The following is a 16,592-nucleotide window of genomic DNA, read 5'->3' as shown; positions in this document are numbered from 1 at the left end:
GGGGCAGCATTCTGCTGACCGTTGTGGTCCTAGATGGAATATTTTTTTCACGTGCGCTACCAGTGTTTGTCAACTTACACAAACACACACATAAATATTTTTTTAATGATGATGCAGCCATTTGACTGCAACAATTTTAATTGTTACACGGTTCAGATTTCGCTGTATTTCATGCCAGTCTGATATCTTTTAACATATACACTCCTGGAAATTGAAATAAGAACACTGTGAATTCATTATCCCAGGAAGGGGAAACTTTATTGACACATTCCTGGGGTCAGATACATCACATGATCACACTGACAGAACCACAGGCACATAGACACAGGCAACAGAGCATGCACAATGTCGTCACTAGTACAGTGTATATCCAACTTTCGCAGCAATGCAGGCTGCTATTCTCCCATGGAGACGATCGTAGAGATGCTGGATGTAGTCCTGTGGAACGGCTTGCCATGCCATTTCCACCTGGCGCCTCAGTTGGACCAGCGTTCGTGCTGGACGTGCAGACCGCGTGAGACGACGCTTCATCCAGTCCCAAACATGCTCAATGGGGGGACAGATCCGGAGATCTTGCTGGCCAGGGTAGTTGACCTTCTAGAGCACGTTGGGTGGCACGTGATACATGCGGACGTGCATTTTCCTGTTGGAACAGCAAGTTCCCTTGCCGGTCTAGGAATGGAAGAACGATGGGTTCGATGACGGTTTGGATGTACCGTGCACTATTCAGTGTCCCCTCGACGATCACCAGAGGTGTACGGCCAGTGTAGGAGATCGCTCCCCACACCATGATGCCGGGTGTTGGCCCTGTGTGTCTCGGTCGTATGCAGTCCTGATTGTGACGCTCACCTGCACGGCGCCAAACACGCATACGACCATCATTGGCACCAAGGCAGAAGCGACTCTCATCGCTGAAGACGACACGTCTCCATTCGTCCCTCCATTCACGCCTGTCGCGACACCACTGGAGGCGGGCTGCACGATGTTGGGGCGTGAGCGGAAGACGGCCTAACGGTGTGCGGGACCGTACCTAGCTTCATGGAGACGGTTGCAAATGGTCCTCGCCGATACCCCAGGAGCAACAGTGTCCCTAATTTGCTGGGAAGTGGCGGTGCGGTCCCCTATGGCACTGCGTAGGATCCTACGGTCTTGGCGTGCATCCGTGCGTCGCTGCGGTCCGGTCCCAAGTCGACGGGCACGTGCACCTTCCGCCGACCACTGGCGACAACATCGATGTACTGTGGAGACCTCACGCCCCACGTGTTGAGCAATTCGGCGGTACGTCCACCCGGCCTCCCGCGTGCCCACTATACGCCCTCGCTCAAAGTTCGTCAACTGCACATACGGTTCACGTCCACGCTGTCGCGGCATGCTACCAGTGATAAAGACTGCGATGGAGCTCCGTATGCCACGGCAAACTGGCTGACACTGACGGCGGCGGTACACAAATGCTGCGCAGCTAGCGCCATTCGACGGCCAACACGGCGGTTCCTGATGTGTCCGCTGTGCCCTGCGTGTGATCATTGCTTGTACAGCCCTCTCGCAGTGTCCGGAGCAAGTATGGTGGGTCTGACACACTGGTGTCAATGTGTTCTTTTTTCCATTTCCAGGAGTGTATATTAGTTACTGTACTTGAAAATGGCCTATGGCTGAACTCTGGATCGTATAACAATAAAATAAAAATTATTACCGTCAAATGTTCAATCTGTATTCTGAGCAAGCAGTAAAGGAAGCAAAAGAAAAATTTGGAGTAAGTATTAAAATCCAGGGAGAAGAAATAAAAACTTTGACATTGTAATTCTGCCAGAGACAGCAAAGGACTTGGAAGAGCAGTTGAACGGAATGGACAGTGCCTTGAAAGGAGGATATAAGATGAACATCAACAAAAGCAAAACGAGGATAATGGAATGTGGGCAAATTAAGTCGGGTGATGCTGAGGGAATTAGATTAGGAAATGAGACACTTAAAGTAGTAAATGAGTTTTGCTATTTGGGGAGCAAAATAACTTACGATGGTTGAAGTCGAGAGGATATAAAATGTAGACTGGCAAAGGGAAGGAAAGCGTTTCTGAAGAAGAGAAATTTGTTAACATCGAGAATAGATTTAAGTGTCAGGAAGTCGTTTCTGAAAGTATTTGTATGGAGTGTATCCATGTATGGAAGTGAAACATGGACGATAAGTAGTTTAGACAAGAAGAGAATAGAAGCTTTCGAAATGTGATGCTACAGAAGAATGTTGAAGATTAGGTGGGTAGTTCACGTAACTAATGAGGAGGTATTGAATAGAATTGGAGAGAAGAGAAGTTTGTGGCACAACTTGACTACAAGAAAGGATCGGTTGGCAGGACATGTCCTGAGGCATCAAGGGATCACAAATTCAGCATTGGAGGGCAGTATGGAGGGTAAAAATCGTCGAAGGAGACCAAGAGATGAATACACTAAGCACATTCAGAAGGATGTAGGTTGCAGTAGGTACTGGGAGATGAAGGAGCTTGCACAGGATGTAGTACCATGGAGAGCTGCATCAAATCAGTCTAAGGACTGAAGACCACAACAACAACAACAACCGTCAAATGGCGGTAATATCATTAAAAAATTACAATGACTATGGTTCCAGCCAGAATAAAAATTACACACAATCATATTTACAACATTAACAAGGTGAAGCTAATTGGGAAAATGTTACGTGTAAAATATCGACACCTCTATTTTTCGTGCAGGAGAACGGAAAACCGAAAATCATCGTCATCTGATTGATCATCTCTCGTCACGACCACATAGTCTTCGGTGTCTTCGCTGCTGCTGTCCTCATCGTCTGGAAAGGAAATTATGATAATATGAATGGATTCGTCTCTTACGCCACCTTCTATGTTTGACCTTGTAATCTCTTTCCACACGTGGTTGACAACGTCCTCCCAATTTTCTGGCGTTATTCGTGTGACAGCCTCATTTACCAGCCTCTCTACGTCTCGCAACGTAAAGGTTTTGTTTCGCTCCGCAACATCTGCTTTTATTTGAACCATGATGAGTTCAACTGCGTTGTAATGCCAGTGTTATGGTGGAAGAGATATAACTTTGTGGCCGTGGTTCTCTGCTAATGTATCAATCACATAATGCGTCTTCTCTGGCTTGTATCGTTTCACTAATTCCAGATGTTCCGCTTTCGGCTTTTTCTTTTCAAAGCCTATTTTACTATCTTTCAACCTGCTGACAATATCCTCTCTCCTTGCAGCAGCCGTTGTCCTTTGCAAAAACACCAGAACTGAAGTTTGGTAGCAAACGAGTAACGGACCAATCTTTGAATGTATCTGCGTTCATCTCCTCGTGATAGTCGACAGCTTTTTTTTTTTTTTTTGTCGTTTTGACTGAATCATCATCATAGTATCGGGCACAAAACCGTTCATAGAGCCAGCGTGAACTATATTTAGTCGCCCTCCATTACCAATTGGCACACTCATAGTTCTGTGGCGCGTGTCGTCTGTCCATACGGCGGAACGTGCATGACGCACGTTGACCCATGTTTCGACAATACATATCACATTTTCCGGATCCACTGCTAGCAACTAGCGCAGGAAACTACATCTCTGTGCTACAATATCTCCGCATTCCATTAATACCTTTCGTCTTGAGACCTTTTTCCAATGAAAGCCAATTTTTTTTCAAAACAGTGGAGAGACTTGTCGTTCTGACTGAGAACAAACCAGTGTCTGACAGTGATGCCATCAACTTTTTAAGTGTCGGATTCTCCTTCCTGCTGCAGTACATATATATGTGTTGCCTGATAGCACTTTCGTCAAAGTTGTCTGTTTCAGTCACATAACACGATCAAGTAAACACGCAATCTGTATATAAATTCGCGTGCTTAGGATTTCATCGTAGTTCCTTTCCCCAAAGCCCTCTTCTCTGCACTACAGACAGTCATTTTCCACTTATACACACGGCAAGAAAATCACAGAAGTAGCAGGATGCAATCGTATACACACCAACCTGAATGTACCACGTGGCGCTATTGACTGAAAGCAGTGGTCGCCCAGCACAACGGCAACACTGGGGAGTTGCCACGGTAACGTAAACAAAAGCTCACCATCTGATTGGCCTTCGAGGATGCGCGAAGCACGTGTCCCAAGGCAGCGTCAGCTGTCAGAGCTCTTCTCTCGCCTTATGGATTGTAGTTGCGAATAAAACACCCCCGCGCATTCGACCTGTTTATAACATGCGTCATCTTGCGCAGTTACTCTCTTTGGTGATATAAGACTGAACCTGCTCTCGCGCATTTGGGCAAACAGTAAACATCGTGGCACGTGATTGGAATACCTGGAGAACGTTACCTGCCATCGTGAATAGTGCCAACAGTGAAGTGTAAAGAAGGTGATGTGACAGGTGTTTTAACCCCGTTCTTTGTGAAAATCGATCAAAATCCACTACTCGACGTGCATGCGCCTTTCGTGCCTGCATTTAAATCAGCAAACAACCACGTTGCGTGTGTGTCTGTAATGTCAATGATCTATAGACTGTGCAGTTCTAAATTTCCGAGTACGTTTACTGCAGATGCGCAGAGACAAAGGACTAGGGCGGCGTCTGCTAACATCGGAAGTTATAACCTATTCTGGTCGAGCTCACTCTCACTACAGAAATGGATTTTGTTCTTTCACATATTCTTAATCTTTATTAATTTGCTTGATTTGCTTTCGTGGCAAACTGAAAATTTAAACAACTTTCTGGTATTTCTTTTTGTACTAGTGTTTTTCCAGTCTACAAGAGAGAGGAAATATGTGAGAGGAAAAAGTATTTGCGTTTTACAGAGAAAAAACCTACACTGCACAGAAATAAGAACATAAATAGATAAACGCTTTTAATGAAAATTATGTCAACAGTGAAAAAGTCAAAATTATTGGATGCGAAAAATAATTTTCTTTGTTATTTGTCATTTAGCATGAAAACAAGAGACAAAGTATAAAGTAGAAAGGCGCCATTTACTATGTTATACATATTAAATGATGTTTATATTTTCTCAAGCAAATAAATTTATATGTTCTGAAATGCTTGGATGGCACTTTCCCTGTACATTCAGTTCTCAGGAGTGTGAACAATTTACGACGCAAATTTTGACAAGAACTTCCACAATGAATTCTGCTTCGGTCCTTAATAAACTCTATTATCATGCTTTTCCCTACATTTTGTTACTATATTTCAATTTTTCCATAAAAATCATAATCTTACATAACCCCACTTTCACCACCCAAGTGCCAATTGCACAGCAGACAACTCTCACAACACCGCAATTTTGATGCTGACGTGTAAACAAAAATCACCACTCAAAACAGAAGAGAATCAGTACTGGGGTCAAATGCAAGAGGCTCTGCAGTAGACGCATTTGTCTCCAGTAGCCACTTCCGACAAGAAAGTCAGTCATGTAGAATGAGATTTACGATGCTAGGGTGTAGTCTCATAATTGCACTCAAGATGATGATGACGATGATGTTTGGTTTGTGTGGCGCTCAACTGTGCGGTTATCAGCGCGTGTACTAATTCCCAATCTTCACTCAGTCCAATCTAGCCACTTCCATGAATGATGATGATGATGATGATGAAATGATCAGGACAACACAAACACCCAGTTCCCGGGCAGAGAAAATCCCCAACCCAGCCAGGAATCGAACCTGGGATCCTGTGAGGCAGAGGCAGCTAAACTAGCCACTAGATCAAGAGCTACGGACAATTGCACTCAAGAAAACGCTAAATGCGGAAGCATATGAACACATTTTACAGCATTTTGTATTGTATACAGCGGAGGAACAGTTCAGAGACGATGAGTGTTTGTATGAGCATGACGATGTACCCTGTCATAAAACATCACCTGTGAGGCAATCGTTTAAGGGCAATAACATTCCTGAAACGGACTTCCATGCCCAGAGTCCAGACGTGAACCCAATGGAACATTTATGGGACACGTTAAGGTGTCGACTTCACTCCAGACCCCAGCATCCAACATCACAACCTTTTCTGTCTTCGGCTCATAAGGAAGAATGTGATGCCACTGCTTCAGAGACAAGCAGACACCGCTCTGAAAGTGTCCCTATCACACTACAGGCCACCATAAAGGTGAAGGGTGGACGTGTGTCATATTAATGTCCGCTAATTGACACTTGCATACTTTTGATCAGACTGTGCATTAGTAGCAAAATGTCGTATACAAATGAAGCAAATATATGTATGAACGATGAAACAATTATATTTAAAATCGAAAATATTATTTTTTTCTAGAAGGTGGATGTTCACGGCTAGGCTAGTCAAAAACGAGTATCTGCGTTAACTGTTAATCAGCTCACTTGTGGTACGAAGTAGTGATGTGCGAGTGTCTCCTATTCAAGCATTTAAGTTACCCTGGAACGGGATGCACATTTAATTATAATATGCATTTCCAAATTTTCTGTTGTCAAGCACAGTTTAATGACCGACAATATGTTTTTTAAATGGAGAAAGATTGCTCAACTCTGCAAGAAGTCAATGGCGCAAATTTATACAGGGATATGGTGTTAAGATCAATATTCTCAGGGGGTTCTACAATTTCACCATTAAATAAGCGGGACAAAATTACAAGATTTCAGTATCTATGGTTCTTACTCAGCACTGCTTGCAGTTTACTGGAAACTAAACCACCCACTTGACCTGGTACAACACTGACCTTCCTAACTGCATCTTACATTATTCCCATAGGCTCTTGGAGAGGCATCCACGAGATCTATAGTTTCGGGAAGCCAGCTAAAGTGATTTGTGTCGTATGTAACTGAAATGAGCACTTTATAACTGTTGAATACTGACAAGGTTTCATTCATAGACACTGCAAGATCAGACGAAAAGTTCTTCATCACTAGCTTCACAGCTCCAGTGTGCTTACTGTAGAAAATCACAGATTTAATCTAAATTCTGGATGCTTTAATCTATGTCACTGGTTCTGGAGGCAGAGAAACATCAGGTAGCTGCTGCTTGTACACGATAAGGACGATGCAATAAAACCTTCTTTGTTGCTGATATCACTGCATTTACTTCCGGGAATTGATGTCTAACTGTCTCTGCCGCTGGTTGCAGTGCATGAGCCGTACATGTAACATGCAGTAATTGTGGACAAAATACATTAAGCGGTTTCTAGCTTTCAACAAGTACGGAGCTGCATCTGTGTGCATCAATAGGACCCTATCTTCTTTTATGCCACCTGGTCATAGTACCTTAAGTCAATCATTAACGAATCTTGCAACTGTTGAACTATTTTTGTCTCCAACTTTTTACAATAAATCAAAGAGGAATGAAATAACACGTTTTCAGAGACTTTACTGGTCTCAGGCAGATATGATTTTTGTGTATTGTGACTGACACGGCGAGTGAAAATTTGCATAAAGGCCGGGAATCGAACCCTGGTCTTCTGCTTACTAGGCAGGTGTGTTAGGCACTAAGGGACCTTGGTACAGCAGTTCAGACAAGTGCACGTGTTACCCTGGAAAACCCCCTCTTCGGTCCAAATTCTCGTTACCACCCCAGTCTACTTCATATTTCCCCTTAGACACGAACAGATTTACGAGGCTCTCCATTTCTGGAATAGCACCTGAGCATCGAACATGAACAGGGAATCCAGCCTGAAACACGGGTGCACAGTTACTTATACAAATGAAATGACACAGTTTCAGAGATTTCACTGGTCTCATACAGAGAGATTTAGGAAATCTGTTTGTGTGCAAGGGGGAATTTAAAATAGACTTGGGCCGCATAAGAATTTGGATCGAGGAGAGAGGGGTGCCAGGATAATTCGTGCAGTTGTGTGAACTGCTGTGTCAGGGTGCTTGGTGGCTAATGCACCTATCTGGTAAGCAGGAGACCAGAATTCGATTCCCGCCCTTTGTACAAATTTTCACTCGTCGAATCAGTCCGTACACATAAAATTAAATAGACTGTAGATGCAACCTCAGAGTGCAGCTTCCTCACAGTTAAATTAGCCCTGAAATGGTCTACAACATCCGTCGTCTCATCAACATAAATCCAAATACGTGATTGGCCTATGTCAGTCCTGATTTTTTCTAGTTCGTCAAAATCGCAAGAATCCAGGTAATTATTCCTAACAATGCACTCGTCGGGAATGTTTCGGCTTCAGGATTTCTGTAAAAAATGTAAATTCAGGTATTCAGGTACCTGAAGTTAGTTACAAATTATGGTCCCTGCAACCAATGTAAAACACACCTCTCTGTAAGAATTCGCTATTAGATGATGTAGGCTGTCCCTGAAACTGTGTAACGTAGTAACATTTTCTTTGGAGAAGTCCGTTGTTTATTCCTAATATGTATGCTGCTTCGTAGAGTTCTTCAATTTGAGATTTTGTCGTACATCCTATACGTTTATTAGACGTTTGTCAGAGGACTATATTGCCATCAGTTGTTAAAGCACTGACAATAGAAATCCATATTTTCAGCTTCGGCGACAACGAAAACTCAGCTGGTGCCAAGGTTAAGTTAAATCAAGCTGACAGTTACACATTGTGAAGCCTTTGAGAACAAGAAAGGGACGCGTCTTTATTGACCGCTTCGAACATGTGGAATTTAAATTTTGAGAGTGACGGGATTGACGACATTGTGAGAAAGACGATGATAAAACATGGGTTTTTTCCACCTATGTAACGAAAATGTAAGGGACATACGAAAATTTATAATGCATAATAATAAAAAATGTAAAACTGTGTACTACGATGTGAAATAAGTATTGTACCTCAAAGCATGTAAAAATATGTAATTTAAAACTTTGTAATAAGGGTCTTCTCAATGTAATTCTTCGACATTTTAGTTAATCTTATAACTAATTATAAAGGAACTGAATATACACTGAAACACCAAAGAAGCTGGTATTGGCATGCGTATTCATATACAGATATATGAAAACAGGCAGAATATGGCACAGCGATTGGCAACGCCTGGCGCAGTTGCTAGATCAGTTATTACTGCTACAATGGCAAGTTACCAAATTTAAGTGAATTTGGAGGTGGTTTTATAGTCGGCGCACCAGCGATGGGACGCAGCACCTCAGAGGTAGCGATGAAGTCGGGATTTTCCGGTAAGACCATTTCACAAGTATACCGTGAATATCAAATCTGGTAAAACATCAAACCTCCGAAATCGCTGCTGCCGGAAAAAAGATCCTGCAAGAATGGGACCAACGGTGACTGAAGAGAATCAATTAACGCGACAAAAGTGCAACCCATAAGCAAATTACTGCAGATTTCAGTGCTGATCAAGAAGTGTCAGAGTGGAAACCATTCTACGAAACATTATCGATATGGTTCGGAGCTGTAGGCCCACTCGTGTACCATCGATGACTGCGCGACACAAAGCTTCACGCTTCGCCCTGGGCCCGTCAACATCGACATTGGACTGTTGATGACTGGAATCATGTTCCCTGGTCCGACGAGTCTCGTTTCAGACTGTATCAAGCGGGTATGGAGACAACTCCATGAATTTACGGACCCTGTATGTCAGCAGGGGACTGTTCAAGTTGTTGGAGCCTCTGTAAAGGGGTGGGGCGTGTGCAGTTGGGGTGATATGAGACCCCTGATACGTCTAGAGACGGCTCTGAAAGGTGACACGTGTGTAAGCATCCTGTCTGATCACCTGTATGCATTCATGTCCATTGTCCATTCCGACGGACTTGAGCAATTCCAGCAGGACAACGCGACACCTCACACGTCTAGAATTGCTACAGAGTGGCTTCAGGAACACTCTTCCGAGTTTAAACACTTCCGCTGCCCACCAAACTATCCAGACATGAACATTATTGAGCATATCTAGGATCCAGAATGAAATTTTCACTCTGCAGCGGAGTGTGAGCTGATGCGAAACTTCCTGGCAGATTAAAACTGTGTGCCCGACCGAGACTCGAACTCGGGACCTTTGCCTTTCGCGGGCAAGTCCTCTACCATCTGAGCTACCGCAGCACGACTCACGCCCGGTACTCACAGCTTTACTTCTGTCAGTATCTCGTCTCCCACCTTCCAAACTTTACAGAACCTCTCTTGGTTCGCAGGAGAGCTTCTGTAAAGTTTGGAAGGTAGGAGACGAGATACTGGCAGAAGTAAAGCTGTGAGTACCGGACGTGAGTCGTGCTTCAGTAGCTCAGATGGTAGAGCACTTGCCCGCGAAAGGCAAAGGTCCCGAGTTCGAGTCTCGGTCGGGCACACAGTTTTAATCTGCCAGGAAGTTTCATATCTAGGATGCCTTACAATGCGCTGTTCAGAAGAGATCTCCACCCCCTCGTACTCTCACGGATTTATCTACACCCCTGCAGGATTCATGGTATCAATTCCTTCCAACACTACTTCAAACATTACTCGAGTCCATGCCACGTCGTGTTGCACCATTTCTGTGTGCTCGCGGGGGCCCTCCACGATATTAGGCAGGTGTGCCAATTTCTTTGGCTCTTCAGTGTCTAATTACACAAAACCTGGGCTCTAGTCATAATGTTCGAGCTCAGAATCTGCACATTGCCCCAGGAAATTTAACATTCTCGGGACGCTGATATGGTGCCCTGGCGTGCCGGTAGCTACGCTACAAAGTCAGCTGGCGACGTGTTTCGGTGTGAGGGCGAGGCCGCACCTGAGCGCCATCTGCTGCTGGAAGGTGGCGACGATGTCGTCCCGGAGGCTGGCGGCGCGGCGGCGCTCCTGCTCGTCCTGGTGAGGGTCCTGTTCGGCGGCCGGCTGCGCCTCCAGCTTGTTGCGCAGACGATCCACCTCTTCGCGCAGCTCGGCGATCACCGCGCGGTACTGCGACACGTGGTATGACACCTCCAGCTCGTTGCGCTCCACCTGCAGCCACAGAGCTTCCTGTCAGAAGCACTGCATAAGGGGCCCCTCACATGTTCAATAATATTGTCAGACCGTCAATACACTATGACTGTATGGGGCTTTATACTGGCGTGCTATCAATACCAGAAATATTTATGAACTGACGAAAAAAACATCGCAACACCAAAAAATACATAATGTAGAATAATGACATTTCAGGAATACTGTCGTGTAGGTAACATACAGGGTGGTCGGAAATTCCCGTTACAGACTTCTAGGACTTGTAGAGGGGAGTGAGTACATCGTATTTTGAATAGGAACCCGTGTCCGGAAACGTCATCCAACGAGACTACAGAGCGTCAAAGATATAGGCGCGGGCGTCTGTAAATGTACGTATACACGGGGTGATTCCGTGACGATGTTACAGACTTTCTAGGATGATGGAGAAGACTAAATGTATTAATTTGAAGTAAGGATCCCTGTACCGCAAACGAACGAGTCGAAAGCTATAAACGAAAACCGTCCTGATACCTCTGACAGTTGAATACATGTAGCAGTTCTTGTGTTGCAAAGAGTGTAGGGCTGGTAACTTTCAGTGGCGGTAGTGTGATCAAAAACGAGAAAAAATTTCCAATAAACGTCGGCTCTAAATTGCATACCTGAAGAGCTACGACGATTCGTTCATCGCCACTAATGTGAAACACATCTCCTCTAATGAGCCAGTATTCATAGCTGTTAAGGTACGCACTTTAGAGCCTACGTTTACTGGACATTTTTTCTCATTTTTGTCCACACTACCACCTCTGAAAGTTACCAACCCTACACTCTTCGCAACTCAAGATCCGGTACATGTATTCAACTGTCAGAGGTATCAGAACGGTTTTCGTTTAGGACTTTCGATTCATTCGTTTGGGGTACACGGATCCTTACTTCAAATTAATACGTATAACCTTCTCCATCATCCTAGGAAGTCTGTAACATCATCACGGAATCACCCCGTGTATACGTACATTTACAGACGCTCGCGCCTATAACTTTGATGCTCTGTAGTCTCGTTGGATGACGTTTCGAAACATGGGTTCCTATTCAAAATACGATGTACTCACTCCCCTCTACAAGTCCTAGAAGTCTGTAACGGGAATTTCCGACCACCCTGTGTTCAAGTGATTAACAATTTGGAAATTTGTGGTAAGATCTTATGGGATCAAACTGCTCAGGTCATCAGTCTATAAGCTTACCCACTACTTAATCTAACTTAAACTAACTTACGCTAAGGACAACACACACACCCATGCCTGAGGGAGAACTCGAACCTACGACGGCGGGAGCCGCTTGGACTGTGACAAGCTCCACCCCCCCCCCCCCCCCCCCCCCCCCCGTACGGGCAAGGTAAACCACTGCAAATGTGAAACGCTGGTACATTGATCACCAGTATAAACGCCAGAAAGTTGAGTGCATGCATGCAAACATGCTTGCATTGTGTTGTACAGGTGCCGGATGTCAGTTCGTGGGAAGTAATTCCATGGCTATTGCTCTTGGTCGGTCAATACGAGGACGGTTAATGCTGTTTGCGGGTGACGCTGGAGTTGTCCGACGATGTCCCATATGTGATTCACGGGAGACAGATCTGGTGATCGAGGAGGCCATGGCAATACGTCGATACCCTGTAGAGCATGTTGGGTTACAACAGCGGTATGTGGGCTAGCGTCATCCCGTTGAAATCATCTACTGGAATGCTGTTCGTGACTGGGAGCATAACAGACCGAATCACCACATTGAAGAACAATTTTGCAGTCAGGGTGCGTGGGATAACCATCAGAGTCCTCCTGCTGTCGTACAAAATCATACTACAGACCATAACTTCGGATGTAGATCCAGTATGTTTAGCACGAAGACAGGTTGTCTGCTGGCCCTCAACTGGCCGCATTCTAACCAACATGCAACCATCAGTGGCACCGAGACAGAAAACACAAGAGATCTCCACCCTGTCTTCCAATGAGATCTCGATTGGTACCACTGAAGTCGCTTATGATGGTGGTTGCGGTCAATAGAATATCACGCTGCATGGCTTCTGGCTCGGAGCTGTCGTTGGAGTAACCGATTTGGAACAATTCGGTGTGTGTTACTGTGGTGCCAACTGCTGCTCAGACTGCTGTTGCAGATGCTGTGTGATGTGCCAGAGCCGTACGCCGAACACGATGGTCTTCCCTCGCGGCAGTGCCACGTGGCCGTCCGGAGCCCGGCTTTCTTGCAACTGTACATTCTTGTGACCAGCTGCCAGCAGCCATGTATCGTGGGTACATTCCTGCCATGTGTGTCAGCAGCACCGCACAAGGAACATCCGGCTTCCCGTAGGTCTATTATACGACGCCGTTCAAACCCGGCGAGGTGTTGAAAGCAAACTAACGCGGCTGCTTTATGAAAATCTATCAGGATCAGAATGGAGACATGTCAAGCTGTCGATACTTCACCTCACACCTTCAGGCATTCTTGACTAACACCAACTCACCTTGTCCAATCTCAAAGACAACTAACGCTCACGGCCGTTACAGCGCGCATTTAAAACAAACCTGATTTGGATCCTCGTCTGGCTCTGCAAGCACCATTCTTGATGTGAATTGCACGAAAATTTAACAGACGTAATCTTCCAAATGGAGAAACACGCCTACCAACTTTCGTTTATGTCGCAAGACTCTTTCTTGGTGTTACGATTTTTTCCCGTCAATGTGTCAATACAAACTGAACGTGTGAGATAAAGTATCGACAGTTTGACATGTCTCCATTCTGATCCTGACAGACTTTCATAAAGCAGCCTTACGGCTTTAGTCTGCGCTGTTTGCTTTTAATTCGCCTTTGCACATATTATACCTGAAATTTAATTTTTCGCGTAGTCCTTTAACACAAAACAAATCTAACAGAACTACGCGAGGGCCATCATTTTACGTACCACTTTAGGGTGGTCAACGGATGGTTCTCTATGACAAATGGCTCTGAGCACTATGGGACTTAACATCTGATGTCATTAGTCCCCTAGAACCTAGTTCTACTTAAACCTAACTAACCTAACGACATCACACACATCCATGCCCGAAGCAGGATTCGAACCTGCGACCGTAGCGGTCGCGCGGTTCCAGACTGAAGTGCCTAGAACCGCTCGGCCACACCGGCCGGCTTTCTCTATGACACTGCTTACTTTATTGATTTGAAAATATAGTATTGTTTGGTAAATTACTTAGCACTTTGGGAAAACGATTTCACGTCGCAAAATATGTTATACATTTCCAATGACTATTAAGAGATCTTTGCAATTCATGTGTCACCAAAACTTTAAAAAAAAAGTTTTATGTAAGTTGCATGAACATATCCTTGGCAGGCAGATATAATTGGTTCACAGGTTCCCACAGAATTTACCAAATGTTTTTTCCTGCTTTACAGAACTAAACTTCGAGCCTTCGAATACTTGTCTGTCTCCAGAAAGCTCAAAGTTACACCTAGTGTCTCCTCGACTGCGATGGCTGTTCTTAATAACGAATTTCATTTTTCTATCTTATCTCGTATCAACATTAATAATTTCTCAGACGATGCTGACTCATCGGAAAATAACTTACGAAATTTTTCTGGTCTGTGTTCTGATTTGTCAGTAAATCAATAGGTGAACGCTTAATTTTTTTCAATCGTGCTCCGTCCAATTTCCTCTTTTTCGCTGTTCTCTGTTGCTTGCAAACTTTATCTAGTTTAACTGCAGCGCACGCTTTCTTTTCGGTGTTCAACATATTAAACTTGTAAAACAATGTTGTCAACGGATAATTTTTGTCAATATTATTGATGGTGTGAGGTCGTTTCAACATAATGAATTTTTGACAAACTAGTATTGTCAATAAATACTGAGAGTGTGCAGGTCCTTTTACACTTTTTAAATGAGCCAGATTTCTGTGTCACTGCCGGCCGGAGTGGCCGAGCGGTTCTAGGCGCTACAGTCTGGAACCGCGCGGCCGCTACGGTCGCAGGTTCGAATCCTGCCTCGAGCATGGATGTGTGTGGTGTCCTTAGGTTAGTTAGGATTAAGTACTTCTAAGTTCTAGGGGGCTGATGACCTCAGAAATTATGTCCCATCGTGCTGAGAGACATTTTCTGTGTCACTCAGTAGGTTCCGATGGTCCACACTGACATCTTCATGCCGAAAATTACATAGCTACATTCTACAATACAGCAATAATGGAAGATAAAAATGTAATAGGATATAAAAAGGTGCAAGGTAAATGTGCAGCCTTTTGTACCTACTGCTCAATCCGCACATCGAAGAAGCAATGGCGGAAATTAAAAAAGGTTGAAAAGTGAGATTAAAACTGAGTGTGAATGAATACCAGTCATAAGATTCGCTGATGGCGTTACTATACTCAGCAAAAGCAAAGAAAAATTGCAGTTTAATGAGTTCAGAATATAGATTGAACGTAAACCAAAGAAAGACCAAAGTAATCAGGAGTAACAGAAATGAGAATAGCGAGACACTTAACATCCAACTGGGGACACGCAGTAGACGAAGTTAAGGAATTGTGCTACCTCGAAAGCACAATAACAGATCACAGACGAAGCAAGGAGTACAGGGAAAGAAGGCATTCCTGGCGAAAATAAGTCTTTAAAGTGAAACATCGACCTTAACTTGAGGGAGAAATTTCTGGGAATGTAGGTCTGGAGCGTAGCATTGTGAGGTACTCAATCATGGACGTATCCCCACAGAAGAAAATCGCAAAATGTTAGGTCTGGTGACCTGGGAGGCCATAAGCAATGAACAAGCTCCTGTTGTCCACCTCTTCCAATGCAAAGCTGTGGGATGGTGTTGTTGAAATAACGCCGCACCTCAGCGTGAAAGTGAGGTGGGCGGCTGTCATACATAAAACTGAAATCATTGTAATCTTCGTGAAGTTGGGGAAACAATCAGTTTTGCAGCATGTCAAGGTATGACATACCTGTCACAGTTTCCTCCGTAAAAAGAAAGGTCCTTAAGCTCTGTGAACATAAAAGGCAAAAACACATCAGTTTCGGTGACTCTCTTTCATGTACGACGCCTAGATTATTCTTAAATTATAGTGGCTTACCTTACTCGATACATGAAACGTCGATTCGTTCAAAAAGATGAGTCGTTCGGAAAAAATGTCCTCCGCCATATCTTGGAGAACTGAAATGTGAAATTCGTACCTTCTGTTATAGTAGCCGGAATGCACTTACTCTGCAATTTGCAAGGCTTCGTATTAGTATGCAGGCGTCGTTTCAGAACACGACACACCGTGGTTTGAGTAATCTGAAATTCCTGTCGTGGCTATCTTCTGGACTTCTGAGGGCCCCGTGTGTACGCATCTCGCATAAGATCAACATTTTCATCAGATTTGCGTGGCCGACTAATGCTCTTCCCTTAGCACGTGCAACCAACTTCCAAGAATTTTGCGATCGACGGCAGAATGCACGTTGCACTTGAACAATGGATTGAATTAGCGCAAATTCCAACAAACAAAATGGTTTCTTTCGTGGTGCAGTCGCCATGTTGCTACATGCAAACAACAGCGGAGCTCTGTCAAAACTACGAGCGTTCGTTCCTCTATCCAGTGACATCCGCAATGTATTTCTATCTTTTATAAATTGTCTACAGTACAAAACTGAAATCTGTTCTTTGTTTTTGAATCATCCGGTTTAGTTTCTCCCTATCTTCATATGAGAATTGGTTCAGCCTGTGAGAGTATGCCCTATCGCAAGTACCTCGCTATGTCATTAAGTTTGAG

At 44.3% G+C, this 16,592-nt stretch overlaps 1 protein-coding gene across 1 annotated transcript in view; it reads right to left on the bottom strand.

Annotated features, from left to right (window-relative positions):
* Positions 1 to 16,592, bottom strand: part of LOC126335822 (kinesin-like protein KIF19) — a 603,567-nt gene that overhangs the window by 139,383 nt on the left and 447,592 nt on the right. Inside the window, exon 8 of the mRNA XM_049999287.1 lies at positions 10,628 to 10,839. Within this exon, the coding sequence (XP_049855244.1) occupies positions 10,628 to 10,839 (212 nt within the window). The remainder of the gene's footprint in view (positions 1 to 10,627; positions 10,840 to 16,592) is intronic.

The sequence above is a fragment of the Schistocerca gregaria genome, chromosome 2 (assembly GCF_023897955.1).
Source record: "Schistocerca gregaria isolate iqSchGreg1 chromosome 2, iqSchGreg1.2, whole genome shotgun sequence".
NCBI lineage: Eukaryota > Metazoa > Arthropoda > Insecta > Orthoptera > Acrididae > Schistocerca > Schistocerca gregaria.
This window is presented reverse-complemented; position numbering and strand designations above follow the sequence as displayed.